The 14,775-nt window shown below is 36.8% G+C and overlaps 2 protein-coding genes across 3 annotated transcripts in view; one reads left to right on the forward strand and one right to left on the reverse strand.

Moving 5' to 3' along the window:
* Positions 1-217: 217 nt before the first annotated feature.
* Positions 218-2,785, reverse strand: LOC110110563 (pentatricopeptide repeat-containing protein At3g26782, mitochondrial-like). Its single transcript, XM_020842092.2, has one exon. It carries the CDS (start codon positions 2,767-2,769, stop codon positions 778-780), a length of 1,992 nt encoding a protein of 663 aa, XP_020697751.1. The 5' UTR covers positions 2,770-2,785; the 3' UTR covers positions 218-777.
* A 1,169-nt stretch (positions 2,786-3,954) lies between these two features.
* LOC110110488 (NAP1-related protein 2-like) overlaps positions 3,955-14,775 on the forward strand; it is a 23,719-nt gene continuing 12,898 nt past the window's right edge. The window contains exons 1-6 of one of the 2 annotated variants that reach the window (XM_020841987.1): positions 3,955-4,251; positions 8,397-8,519; positions 8,625-8,675; positions 9,105-9,170; positions 9,258-9,371; positions 9,490-9,512. In XM_020841987.1, coding sequence (XP_020697646.1) covers positions 4,102-4,251; positions 8,397-8,519; positions 8,625-8,675; positions 9,105-9,170; positions 9,258-9,371; positions 9,490-9,512 — 527 coding nt within the window. In that variant the 5' untranslated portion in view covers positions 3,955-4,101. Of the gene's footprint in view, positions 4,252-5,794; positions 6,092-8,396; positions 8,520-8,624; positions 8,676-9,104; positions 9,171-9,257; positions 9,372-9,489; positions 9,513-14,775 lie in introns of those variants that run through there. The other variant, XM_020841988.2, reaches the window with a different exon arrangement.

Below are 14,775 nucleotides of genomic sequence, written 5' to 3' on the forward strand. Positions count from 1 at the left end.
TTTTTACTTTATATATTTAATATGTCAGTAAAACTATAAGCCAAATGCATCGATAGCACAGTCAAAGTGGAGGAAAAACGCTGTCAAAACATAATAAAAAAACGAATTTAGAACGCAAGTATAAATAAAGCACAAGTAAAACACACAAAAAATATGCAATCAAAGTGTATTCCATATGTTAAATTTTAAGTGAATGTCTGGACGGATCTCTACTTCTAGACTTCGGACCTAATAATTTCTCTATTTCTAGAGCCATTCCAAAATGTGGGACAAAATTAGGCCAAAGCTAATACAGATGTGAAAGCACAAGCTTTCTCAAGAAGCTTACAGTCTGTTTGTGGCAGCTTTTGCAATACTTCACTGCATCATATTTTTATCAGGCTATTGCTCTTTTTATTCTTGTTTAAAAAAAAAATATGATGAGAAATAATTTTTACAATTACCCATACAAAAGTTATTGCCCTCTTTTTTTTTTTAAGAAAAAAAGGTTAATGATACCCATAACATATTTCAAAAAAAAAAATCGTAACAATTTAATAGTTTTTTTAACTAACAATTGGAGCCGCCTCAAATGGATCTTTATATGCAAATATATCCTTAATCTGTTGACCGATTTGAATTGCTAAACTGCATGAATATTGTGCTCTTTGAAAGATGATTCCCACTACTCAGCCCAAACCATAAAAAAGCCTCCATTGCTCATTGTTTCAATCTGAAAAAAGGCTGGGGTGAAAAGCAGTTCTTAGGCAAATGGATCAGTCAGATTTTTAGATAAAATCACCAATAATCTCCACATGAACAGGACCCATCACTGAAATGATGAAACCTATGAGAGTCCCTAACGATAATTTTCCTTCCAGCTACTTTTGAAATAAATTTGATAGCTTCATGGCAATCGCCACATACTCTGAGATTCTTTTGAATCCAAATGTCGCATTCAGGATCCAACTTCAATATTCCAAAAACTATAGCGAGTTTCTCGCTGTGCATATACAGAGCTTCTTCCTTGGTTTCCTCTTCCACGTCATGCAATGCAAAACTAAGGTTTGGCACATAACCCATTTCTTTAATTCTCTTCATCAATCTATCTAACTCTTTATATATCAAATCTGAATCTGGATTCGACCGATCCCCAACTAAAAATTTGTAAAATTTACCCTTCAACTCTATAACAGTATACCCCAATGTTTTCTTTACTCCTCGCCTCCTCATTAGAGTTCGGATGCTATTCGCTTCTTCAATCTTGCCCAAGGAAGTGTACACATTAGACAAAAGAATGTATCGTCCCGAATTCTTAGAGTCCAGCTCAAACAGTAATTTTGCAGCTAGTTCTGCAATTTCTAAGTCTGGATGAATTCGACAAGCACCTAGTAATGAACCCCACACACTAGAATTCGGATCTATTGGCATTCTCTCAATGAACTCTCGTGCTTCCTTTAGCTTTCCAGCGCGTCCAAGAAGATCAACCATGCAGGCAAAATGCTCAGCTCTGGGGGTGATTCCGAAGTCCATAGCCATGGAGTTAAAGCATTGCCATCCCTCTTCAATCAATCCAGCATGGCTACAAGCTGAAAGCACTGAAACAAACACAATATGATCCGGTCTCATGCGATGCTTCATTTGATCAAAAAGTTGAATTGATTCTTTTCCAAAACCATGCATTCCATACCCAGAAATCATGGTGCTCCACGTAACCACACTCCTATCCTGCATTCTATCAAACACCTTACGTGCATATTGGAGTCTTCCACGCTTCACATAAAGATCAATCAAAGCAGTAGTAACCATCACGTTATGCTGATAGAAGCCTCGAACCACAAAAGCATGAATAAGTTGTGCGTGTCGAACAGAAGCCATTGTTGAATTCGTGCAAGCGCGAATCAGGCCAAGAACAATAACATGATCAGGAACAAATCCCATAACCTTCATATCCCTCCACAGATTCAAAGCTTTAGGAAACATGTCGGCCTGTGCATAAGCCTCGATCATCGAGCTCCAAGAAACCAAATCCTTGTTAATAATCCCGTCAAACAATCTCCTAGAAAACCCAACTCTCCCACACCTTGAATACATCACAATCATGGCGTTCAGAACCACAGTGTCCGAATCAAGACCCATTCTTACTATAACCCTATACAAATCGTCTGCATCATCGCCCCTGTTAATACAAGGCATCACTCTTAGAAAAGTGGGTCTATTTGGTCTAACCCTTTCTATCATACGACGAAATAGGGATAACGCTTCTTCATGACGCTCGTTATCAGCATATGCGCCGATCATTGCACTCCAGGTGACTACGTTTCGTTCAGGCAATTCATCGAACAGTTTCTTTGCGGTGCTCAAATCACCGCACCTCCCGTACATGGAAATGAGGGAGTTGGAAACGAAAAGGTTTGAGGCTAAACCGAGCTCGGTGGCGTTGCGGTGGATCCGCGTGCCCTCCACGAGGTCGCCGAGGTGGGCGCAGGACTTGAGGACGGGGGGGAAGGTGAAGTTGTCAGGTAGGACGCCGGAAGAAGGGGAGCTCATGCGACGGTATAGATTGAGTACACCAGCGTGGTTCCCTTCATCAACCAGGCGACGAATGGCGGCGTTCCAGATTGAGGAGTCAGAGGGAGGAGAAGATGAGGAGAGTAGAGCAAGGGCATCTGGAACAGGGAAATCGACGGTGTGCAGGCGGAAGCGGGAGGCCAAGGACGCCGACGGTGACGGCAGATAGCGACCGCATTGGCGGGGAGAGCGGAGGCTTTGCAGTATGGCATTTAGCATTGTTTACTTCAGAATGAGTTTGGTCCATCTTTAACGGTCCGCAAAAAAAAAAAAAAAAAAAACGGTCCGAATTAACTGGATTTGTTTTTTTTTTTTTGGATTAAAACGTCTAATTTTATAATTCACCTTAAAATCAATGTTTTAGTTTTATTGGATTGTTCCAAGTCATTTTTTTATCTGTAGTTCATCACATTCACGTCTTGGAATAGGGTTATTCAGCATTCATTTGAACATTTTCTTTCATATATCATATCATTTTTAACGAATAAAATTGATTATAAAATTGTTGTAGATAAAATAAATTCATTATTATGATTGCTAATAGTAGCTTTCCACAACAAAAATATTTAAAAAATAATGAAAAAGTAATGACGAAATGAAATTGTAATTATATAATTGAGCTCAATGTGTTAAATATCATTATGTAATACAACTGAGACCTCTTCTAACACATGTTCTTTAAGTGTGTTTAGCTGCAAATATTTGTCCATATATTTATGATCATATGATCAATTATGTTGTGTTCAATACTCAATACTTCTGACAATAAAGTATTTTAATTCATATGTTTGTTGCCACTATTTTTTTTTTTTGAGAAAAAAATTAGTCCTATAAAATTATCATAATAAATTTTCAACCACTTAATAATATTGTTGACAGCTCTTATATCCTGAAATAACTTCTTTTGCATCTATAATGCATGAATTATGACTTTAGAACATGGACTCCAATAAAATATTAACACAGGAATATTCAATTAGATTTATTTTTTATTTTATATATTTAATGTGTCAGTGAAACCTTAAGTCAAGCGCATCAAAAATATAGCTAAAGCGTATGTAAAGCACAAATAAAGCATAGTTAAAGCACAATAAAACATATAACAAAAAAATAATCAAATCGCAGGTAAAACACACGAAAAAAGTAAAACTAAAGTGCACTCAAAATATCAAATTTTAAATGGATGTTTGGACATTGGACTCCACACCTAATAATTTCTCTTAGAACATGACATAATATGAATTTGGTTTATTTTATTTTTATAAATTTTAAATGAAAATTGAATGAAACAAATATATCACTTTTGGCTAAATTTTAAATTTAAACTAAAATCAATTCGTTTAGCCTATTTGATTTAAAAAAAAAATTATTATTTCTTAATTTTTTTATTTTTTCGTTCGGGATGAAACAACCCGCCTACGCCGCCTCTACTTCTGAGTTCTGCCCAGCGGTGGTTAGAAAACCCTTGCTTCGCGGCTCTTCTCCATCGCTTCTTTCTGTCTTCATCACGCTGCTCGTAGCTGACTGGAGTTAGGGTTTGGTGTTTTTGCCATGATGCCATCGGAAGGAATGAAGATGCCGAAAAAGAAGAAGGCTAAGGTGGAGGGGAGTGGTGGGGAAGGCTCTGGCTCTGGCCACGTTGATGAAGAATTTGTGCGCTCAATTAGGAAAATAAAATATATACAAACGGAGCTCCAGAAGGTGCTACTATTCCAATTTCTGCCAAATACGCCACTTCTTCCTTTCTTTCTTTTTCTTTATTTCTTTCTTTTTTTGACTTTTGCTGGGAGTTTGAGTTTGATTATCCGATTGCATTTCTTTGAAAAGTTAGAATTCATTTCTCTTTGGCGGATGGCTTTGCATTAAATGTTTGGTGTTGATATTCCACCATTGAATTCATCGCTTGATACTACATTGTTCTTGTAAAGAAAGTTTAGCATTTATTTCTGTTCGGTGCTTCAGTTTGTGGAATCTTAGAGATACGGTGAAAACGTCCATGAACTGTATGTGTATTTAATTTCAATCTTTTTAAAATTTAATATGATGAATATGTAATCTTAATATTTCGGATGTTATTAATGTTGTTTCTGCTTCAATTTGCTTTTGTACAACTTTCGCTAATGGTAATAATTTGTGCACTTATTCGTTTGGCCTTGTCTCCATCCTATCAAGAATTCACTACGGAGCGACTTATGAATTTTTTTCTTCTCCTCAGTTGGATCTAGTTAGATTAACACATGCGCTGACGCACAAAATGTGCATGCATTCATTGTTTGTGTTTCTGTGGTTTCAATGTGTGCTTCTGATTGTAAGCGTCTTTTCATGTGTGCATTCATCTGCACTTTATATATGTACTTGATGAGGACATCGAAGATCAACGGCCACGATCGTGTCTATTCATTTTGATGTATTTGATTTGTTATTTGTACTTTTCCCTTTCTACCCTCACTGGAGGGCTTTGTCTTATGTTTGCCCTAGGGGCAATTGTGTCCTTTATTTTCCTTCATGTATTTGGCTATTTAAGCCTTCCCCTTCCTCTTGGAAAGGGATGATGATTAATATGAAATTTTCAGCTTGTGCTTATGGATCTCTTTGTGAGTTCTAAGTTTTCTCTCTTGGGATGATCTCTTAGTGAGTTCGTGAGAGGAGAGGCCCAAGTGGGGCAAAAGCAATACCCGTCAATCTTGGTGGATTCCAAGGTTCGCGGTTCGCTTATCTTTCTTGTTCTTTTATTTTCTTCTTGCATCGAATTCCCTCCTCCACCCAACACATCTTCTAGCTCCACCGCCTAAATCCCACCCACCTACCTTACAACAATCCGCCACCTAGCCTCCCCCTTTTCCCTTTGTCGCCGCCCCCCCTCATAATTCCCCCCTCATTATGATTATTTCAATCATCATAATGACTTCGTAATTTAGCTCAAGAATGAGAGGGAAAATTTGAATTCATTTAAAATTCAAATTCGAATTTCAAATTCTTTCCATATATGGAATCCCAAATTATGAAAGTATCAATCATGAATTCAATTTCAAAATAAATTAAATTAGATTTATTAGTCCCTTTCCTCAATTTGAAATTTGAAATTCAAATTTCAAAAATTTTCCTTATTTGCAAATCTAAATTAGGAAAGTGCATAACTCCAAGTCTATTTGAATTTCAAATTAGATTTGAGTTATCATTATCTTTCCTAAATGACATAAATTGTTTTGGAAGTTACAAATCCTCTCCCCTGTCCAGATTTCTGGACGGATTCTATATTCTGTCTAGAACTTTTCCATTCTCAACACTGCTGTCCAGAACTCCAGAGATTGGGAAAGTTGCTGTCCAAGTTACCGGGATCGCTGTCCAGGGAAGTTCTGCACTTTTCCATTGCTGTCCAACCAGCCCAACTGCTGTCCAGCCCTCCTGGAGTCCACGCCCTGCTGGCCGATGACTCCCAATCCCTCCTAGGAGCTGTTCAGGCTTGTGAAAGGATTCTGATTGCTATCCCACTGCAGAAACAGCCATCATCGACACCAAAGCTTCGTGTCTTATGTTTCATGTAGGTAAACTCTTCCACCCAACTCTCTTATCTTCCTAGTTCGCTTATCACTTGTGGTTATATGTTGATTCACAAAATATCATGCTATTTCTTCCCCGCTAAAGCTTAGATAACTAGAGAGTTGAGTGAGGGACTCGTGCATGGTGCCTAATCTCATTGTTAATTTAGGATTTACGTTGAACCATTAATGTATGCAATGTTAGATTAACTTGATTGTTTTCTGATCCTAACTCTTACGCGTGTGATTCAGCCTAAGCTTATTTTACAGCTCTTAGTGTTTTTTTTTTGTCGTTAGAAAATTAATTGTGAATGTATGATTATTATGGCTTCTAACACTTAAGCGTGCAAACTCTTCAAGTAATTCAACTTTGCATGATCGTTTTACATCAGTACTAGTCATAAAGGTAAACTATTATGAATTTATCCATTACAAATTTGGTATTCCCCAAATGTGTTTCTCTTCCAGCAAATTTTTTTTTTTGCACGCCATTCTCTTGCCTTTGTAGCAAAAGTGTAATTGTTATTATTTCATTTGAACATGCTATTGATGGGGACATCAGATTTCGACACATGTACCATCGCCGACGGCGCAGATCGACGGCTACGATCCAGAGCCTCTACTTTTGAGTTTATAGCTTTTGTCATTTTTTTTATTAGTTTTTCCGAGTTTGCCCCTGAGGGCATTGCTTGACTTATGTAGCCCCGAGGGCATTGTTGTCTTTTCTTTTCTTTCATTTGGAGCCTCCATATATGAGGCAATATGCATTGTAATTTTTTTTAGTTTTTGATGAAATGAAAAATATTCTCTTTTGTTCTCTTTGTGAGTGCACCTCCTTTTGATCTCTTAGTGAGTTCAAGGGGAGAACTAGATCTCTTCGTGAGTTCTAGAATTAATCCCAGATCATTGTGTGGAGGAATAGTTGGAAGAAATTCAAAGTGAGGGAAATCAAGACCAAAGAAATCTGCAGTTTTCTCCAACCAGGCCACCACCTCCAGCAGCCCCTCTCGCCCCTTGCAAGGTCGACTTCCGCCGGCCACAGCTCCGCCCACCCCTGGCCAACGTCCCGCCGGCCACAGGCCTTCCACCCGCCGGCCAGCACCCTGCCACCCAGCCCGTGGACCCCTCCCGCCGGCCTATGGAATTTTGGGATTTGAATTTCAAATCCCTCAAGAGCTTTGATTACTTTCCTTATCTGCTTCCTAAAATCTAGCCGAGGGATTCAATTGAATTTAATTCAATTCAAACGGTTGTCCAAATCTCCTCAAATTAAAGGAAAGTTTCCTTTTTTTTTCTCTCTGGAATCTGTTTTATTACAGATTTATTTTCAAAATCTGCTAGCTAATATTTGGTCCCCACTTTCTTAATTCCTCTCCCCTCCCTCCTCTAGTCAGCCGACCCCATCAGGGAGCTTTCTCTCTCCCAATTAAGCTTTAATTCCTCCATAAAACCAGCCCTTGAATTCCTCCTTCATAACCGCCCATCCCCTTTTAGGAATTAATTTGAAATTGCAAATTAATTCCCCCCATATCTCAACCGAAATCTGAAATTCCAGATTTCGGCATCAGGGAGCCTCCCTCTACCGCCATCAGGGAGCCTCCCTCTACCGCCGGCCTTCCCCATCCACTCCTACCCGCCGCCCCTTTTCTCCCTCCATTGGAGAGCTTCTTGTGGCGATCGCCATTCCTACTTTCAAGAATGCATGGAGGAGCCCGAATGGAATTTCGGGTTTGAGTACGACCACAACGGAAGAGTCGACATTCTCCGTTCCCCTTTCTTTGATGCGGGATTCGACTTCGACGACACCCCGGAAGAGTACTTGGACCAGATCTTACCAACTCTCGTGGACTCTATAGACGATCACTTCTCCGTCTATACGTGGATCATCGAAGGCCGTCCATCCGCTCCTTCGAACCCGACTTCCAACCCGACGACAAGTCCTCTCAAAGTCACCTGTCTACTAGTGGCGTCGCTAAGCCTGCTCACGGTTCTCTTCCGCTAACCTCCACCTCAAATTGAGTGACGGATCCTAAGGTGAAGGGTCTAAATTTTAAATTTGGGGCTTTGGTATTTTAGCTATTTGCAATACTTGATGTTTTTGATGTTATTTTGAAAAGCTTTCAAATCTCGTACTGTGATTTCTTGTTGTTACTTAAGCATTCATATTTTAATTCTTGAACTTCAATTGATTACGCATAAAAGTTTTAGTAACAAGCTTGATCCAATTTATTATTTAATTTCAAGTGCAATTCTTATGTCATCACATGATAGTTTCACATCAGCTATTATGTAACTTGTTATTTGTAGATTAATGTGGAGGAAGATGACAAAGTTTTGGAGGTGTTACAAGAATATACGGAGATACGCAGGGAATTCTACAATAGGAGAAATGAAGTTTTGCTAACCATTGCAGACTTTTGGTTAACAGTGGTTAGCATTTTATTCATCTTATTCTGTTTTGACGTGGCTTTATACTACAGAGCTTTTTAAGAACATATATCTCTAATTTGTTTCCTGAAATTCTGAATGCTGCAGTTGATTAATCATCCAATACTTGGTGAGTTTTTAAGTGCGGAAGATCGAAAGGTATTATATCATTGCTTAAATTGGTCCTCAGTCAAACAAAGGTTGTACTAATCCCAATTAACGAGTAAATGCAATTTGCCAATTTCTACTGTTATGTAGATGAAAAACATATTTTAGAAATTGGTAAAAAAAATCATTCTTTTTGAGTGGGAAATTGAAATCATCAGTTTAGAGGGAAATTGAAGATATTTGTATTGTTTGAAATTGATAATGAATTATAATTATATCCAACCAAATAATGAAATATAGTAAATTCTTTTTTTTTAATAAAAATTATGTTTCTAACTAGAAACAACCAAGTGAAACTTTACTGTGACATCAGATCATAATATATATGAAACTTTGAGGCTACAGTAAATGCATGTGTGCACCTTTCCATCAAATAGGTACTGGAACTGAGAATAAATTTTCCATGTTTTTGGTGAGCAGATTCTTAGGTATTTGGTTTCATTAGATGTTGAAGAAGATCCAAAGCTAGGCTTCTCCATAACATTCGTGAGTGCCTAGCTTGTACTATGGCTAGTTAAAACATTGCTTAGTTGAATTGTTCTAATTATTATAGTTTCTATTTTTGGTGGTCAGAACTTCTCTCCTAACCCGTATTTTGAAAACAAGAAGTTGACGAAGACATTCAGCTTCCCTAATCTACCAACAGCTATCGTAACTGGAACAACAATTAATTGGAAGGAGGGATTGGTAAGTGCTGAACTTTCTAATTATAAGTGGACGGGTGGGGAGGTCATCATGCACTGTTCTAATCCATGCTTTTCCCAATGCTTCAACCATAATGCTAACAAATCTGCACATGAGGCAGGACAAGAAACTGGAAGTCATAAGGTGTCATTTTAATGCCTCTACTCTCTTTCCACCATCTTGCATTTCATCCTCTTTTTGCTAATGCATCAATCTTTCTAGTACTCGTTTCTGGTTTTCTGTGAAAATTTTAGTGCAGGTAAGTTTACACGGACGTACAGGACCCATCAGCTCGTGTTGCAAAACTAGTAATAATAATAAACATCGATTTGATTGTTAAACTCACGAATTAGAGCTAAAACAGCAAAATATAAGGCCAATTTAATCCAGTCAATTGACATCTCCATTCTAGTATAAATGGACAAGTTACTTAAAGAGGCAATCATTATATTTTAACATCTACAAAAAATGGCAGTTGAGGGGTTCAGCTCTCGCACGTATTGAGCGGTTTCAAAAAAAATCTACAATAATTTTTGTTATAAATGTTCTGAACTTGCTTGTGTAGATGAACTGTCGGTTTAACAAGAAGATATGGCCTATACATATGTATGTTCATGCGTACATGCATATTCAAGTCAAAATATGTGAAATTTTAATGATAAAAATTAATGAAGCGATTAAATTAGGTATGTTTAACTTATATATATATATATATTCGTTGTAACAAGATCACTATAATAACTCCATTAAATTTTATGTCATAGAATTCAACATTTAATCATGTTCAACCCTATACCTTTTATTCTACCCTTTACAAGGGACATCGACTCTTACATTTGTTAGATATTCATCACATGGTGAGTTAGGTTTTGGACTTCTTGCGTGAAAGTTTGAAAATGTGTTAGATAATTTTGTTAGGTTATTGAGTCAGTATCTTTGAATAAATCATAGGTGGGATATTTATCAAATTTATGCAAAAGCTTAAAAATGGGTTAGGTGATTTTGTATAAATTAGGTAGCTTTGCTTTTGATTTTGACTACATATGTAGATATAATGAAGTTTAATTGGCTTTGGAAGCATAAGAAAATGTTGCATTTGTTGAAGGAGTTAAAGAGGAATTGAGATCATAGAGAATAGAGAAGAGGAGAAAGGAAAATAGGAAATCACAAGAAATTCATTTTCTAAATTTTGAGGTATCATTTTTATATGCCAAGGTTGTGAAAACCGAATCTGACAACTAAAAGAGCTTAATACCTGTAGAACAACAAAGTAAAGATGGATAAAAGAATGAATTGTAAGGATAAAACTCTCTATCTATTTACTCTTTGTAGGATATATATAATAATAATAATAATAATAATAATAATAATAATAATAATAATAATTGAGCTTAGCTTAGTGGTGCAAATTATAAAGGCGGCATCTAGGGTTAACACAGACATCCAAACACTCAAAGGTTACATATGAAGGAGATTTATTGAATAAGTGTTGCTAGGGTGAGATATTATTGTTAGACTTTGAGGGTAGTCTATTAATAAGATTTGTTGCAACTAACTGTGTGTCCACCAAATAACAAGCAAGAAGGTTGGCATCAAAGATAAGAGCATGTTCTAGCAGGTGCTTGTTTTTTCGCTCGGTAATGCCATTTTGTTGGGGTCTGTACGGACATGTGAGTTTGTGCGTAATTCTGAAGGATTGTTAGCAATTTTCAAATTGTTTGTTAAGGTATTCACACGCCCCTGTCAAATTGGATAGCTTTTATAGAAGTTTGAAATTGATTATCAACAAGTTGTTTGAATTGAAGAAAGATGTGGAGAACATCGTATTTTAATTTAAGTGGAAATACCCAAGTATAACGAGTAAAATCATCTACAAATATGAGACAATATTTAAATTGTTGGGAAGATAAAATTGGGGATGGTCCCCATACATTTATATATATGATTTCAAGATATTTTGTAGTTTTAGAAGCAGCTGGAGCAAATTGTGGGCGGTGGATTTTGGCACGAGCACAAGAGTCACAATGAAATGAATGTGTCTTAAGACGGAGAGAATAGGAGATGGAATGAAGCACATCAATAGTTGGATAACTGAGTCTTTGATGCCAGGCGGGAGCGTTAGTAGAGACATTGAGAATTGCTACAGGAAATGTTGCAGGGGGGCGCTGGAGATGAAGAAGCAGTAAGTTTAATAGGGTATAGTCCTTGAAGATTGGGACCCCGAAGAAGAGTATGGTGCACCATTGAATCCTTGATGCTAAAACCATTAGTATCAAAAAGGAGATCACAAGCATTGTCATAAATTAGTCGATGAACAAAAAGCAAGTTGTGAGTGAGGTGGGGAACATGAAGAAGACGAGATAGGTGAAGCTTACGGGAGGGTTTAGGTAGGATGCCTTGTCCTGAATGAGCTATAGGAAGTTGAGTGCCATTGTTAATCTGAACCTGCGAAGTGCCTGTATAGGGTTGTATAGACTGAAGTTGAGATCACGCATTAGAAGTGAGGTGATTGGTTGCACCAAAGTCTAGAAATCAGTCCGTTGGAGGAGTATCTTCGTGAGCTAGGACAACGAATTGCAAGGATAAAACTCTCTGTCTATTTACTGTTTATAGGAGACATACATAGTAGATAATTGAGCTCAGCTCAGACGTACAGATTGAGTGACAGATATTAAATGATGTAAGTTTAAGCAGTACAAGCCGTTGTAAGCAGAGCAAGTGGAGCAATGCTTTATGCACATGAGCGTGAAACAGTAATCGCATATTACAGGTTGGTTATAACAACGAACCGAAAAAAGAAGAGGTTCATGATTCGACCGTTCGAACCGGTCTCGAACAGAATAACATAATAAATAATAATGTTATTAAAAACTAATAAAATTAGCTTCACCTCTACAACCATTTGACATCCGATGACTCTTATGAATTTCATTGAAACGTATTACCTTCACTCTAAATTCCATTTTCATATCAAAACATCTAAATATTTTCAAAATAATCCCTTTGCATCACTTCTAATTTGCTTAAATTTAAGAAACAATTTTGTGTCAAAAAAATTGAAATGATTGACCATTACTATTTTGGCATTCATTAAGCATATGTGATGGCTCCAAATATACTAATACTGCAACACAACAAATTTGTATTGACCTCTACATCAGCTTATAAGATTGCTTTGCTTCAATAATAACAGAGTTTCATATTTGGCGGGCATCAACTAAGTTTACAAAACATAAACAAATAACACATAATACAAATGTGAGATCAATTAAGTCTATAAACATAAACAAATATTTTACAAATAATTTAAGCATTATTTATAACTAATCTAATAAATGGAGAGTAAATAATAACGACAACACCACCAAACGACATACCTTGTGGCTCTAAGTTGCCGCACGAGGTGGTTTGGCCATCCTGTGGCTCCTTGTTTTCATACAAGATGAACAAACGACATTGCATTGGGCGATGATTGCATACCGGTGTCGGAGAAGGAATGTCCAAAAATCAAAAACGAAATTAAGGTCTTACGGGTGCCGAGCGGAGAAGGAATATAGCGCATGAGGAACTTCGTTGACCAACTAGGAAGTAATAGTGCATGTGCTGATAGGTACTTCGCCGGTTTGAGCCTTGTTGCCGCTCTTCAAGCTCGCCAATCTTCCGAGGAAGTGGGAATACCGAGTGGAGAAGGAATAGCATGGGATTAGGTCACAATGCACGAAAGAAATTTAGGGCTTTTGGCTCAGGATTGAGATTGAATAGAAGTTTATGTTTTATTTAGATCTGAACCATGTGATCACAATCATAGGATGAGATCTTTATCAAATTTAGGCAAAAGCTTAAAAATGGGTTAGGTGATTTTGTATAAATTAAGTAGCTTTGCTTTTGATTGTGACTACATATGTACATATAATGAAGTTTAATTGGTTTTGGAAGCATAAGAAAATCTTGCATTTGTTGAAGGAGTTAAGAGGAATCGAGATCATAGAGAGTAGAGAAAAGGAGAAAGGAAAAATAGGACATCACAGGAAATTCATTTTCAAATTTTGAGGTATCATCTCTATATACCAAGGTTATGAAATCGGACCGGACAACGAATCGAAAGGAGAGGTTCACGGTTTAACCGGGTCGAACCAGGGTTGAACATGATGATGTAGTAAATAATAATGTTATTAAAAATTAATAAAATAAGCTTCATATTCGCAGTCATTTAACATTCTACGACTCTTATGGATTTCATTGAAACTTATTACCTTCACTCTAAATTCCATTTTCATATCAAAACACCTAAATGTTTTCAAAATAATTCCTTTGCATTTCTTCTAATTCTATTTTGATATTTATTAAGCATATGTGGCAACTCAAAATAGACTAATGCTGCAACACAACAAAATTGTATTGACTTCAACATCAGCCTATAAGATTGATTTACTTCAATAATAACATAGTTTCATATTTGGTGGATATCAACTAAGTCTACAAAATATAAACAAATAACACATAACACAAATATTGTATCATTTAAGTCTATACAACATAAACAAATATTTCACAAATAACTTAACCATAATTTATAACTAATCTAATAAATGGAGACTAACTGTAATAACAACAACACCACCAAACGACATATCTTGCGGCTCCAAGTTCACCCACGAGGTGGTCTGGCCATCCTTCGGCTCCCAGTTCTTACAAAGTATTATCAAACAATATTACATTGGGCGAGGATTGCATACTGGTGTCGAGCGGAGAAGGAATGTCCAAAAATCAAAAATGAAAATGAGGTCTTATGAGTGTTGAATGGAGAAGGAATGTAGCACGGGAAGAACTTCGCCGACCGACCAGGAAGGAATCGTGCATGTGTTGGAAGCTACTTCGCTAGTTCGAGCCATGTAGTTGTTCCTCGAGCTCGCCAACTAGTCAAGGAAGTGGGAATACTGAGCGGAGAAGGAATAGCATGGGAGTAGGTCACAATGCATGAAAGAAAATTAGGGCCTTGGCTCGAGATTGAGATTAAATATTTTGTGCATTCAGGAAACTAAATGGGTTGGAGATAAGGCTAAGGAAATTGATAGTTTAGGATTTAAACTTTGGTATTCGGGTAGGAGTCGTACTAGAAATGGTGTAGGTGTTATTATAGATAAGAGTTTAAAGGATAATATTATAAAAATTAATAAGATTGGAGATAGAATTATAGCTTTAAAGATTGTTGTTGATGATAAGATTGTTAATATTATAAGTGCTTATGCTCCTCAAGTAGGTTTGGATATGAGTTCTAAATTAAATTTTTGGAATGACTTAGAAGAATTAATACAAAATATACCTCTTGAAGAAAGAGTTTTTATTGGAGGAGATTTAAATGGACATGTTGGTAGAGAGGTAGATGATTTTAAAAACATTCATGGTG

This window comes from Dendrobium catenatum, unplaced genomic scaffold (assembly GCF_001605985.2).
Source record: "Dendrobium catenatum unplaced genomic scaffold, ASM160598v2 fragScaff_scaffold_898, whole genome shotgun sequence".
In the NCBI taxonomy this organism is placed as follows: domain Eukaryota; kingdom Viridiplantae; phylum Streptophyta; class Magnoliopsida; order Asparagales; family Orchidaceae; genus Dendrobium; species Dendrobium catenatum.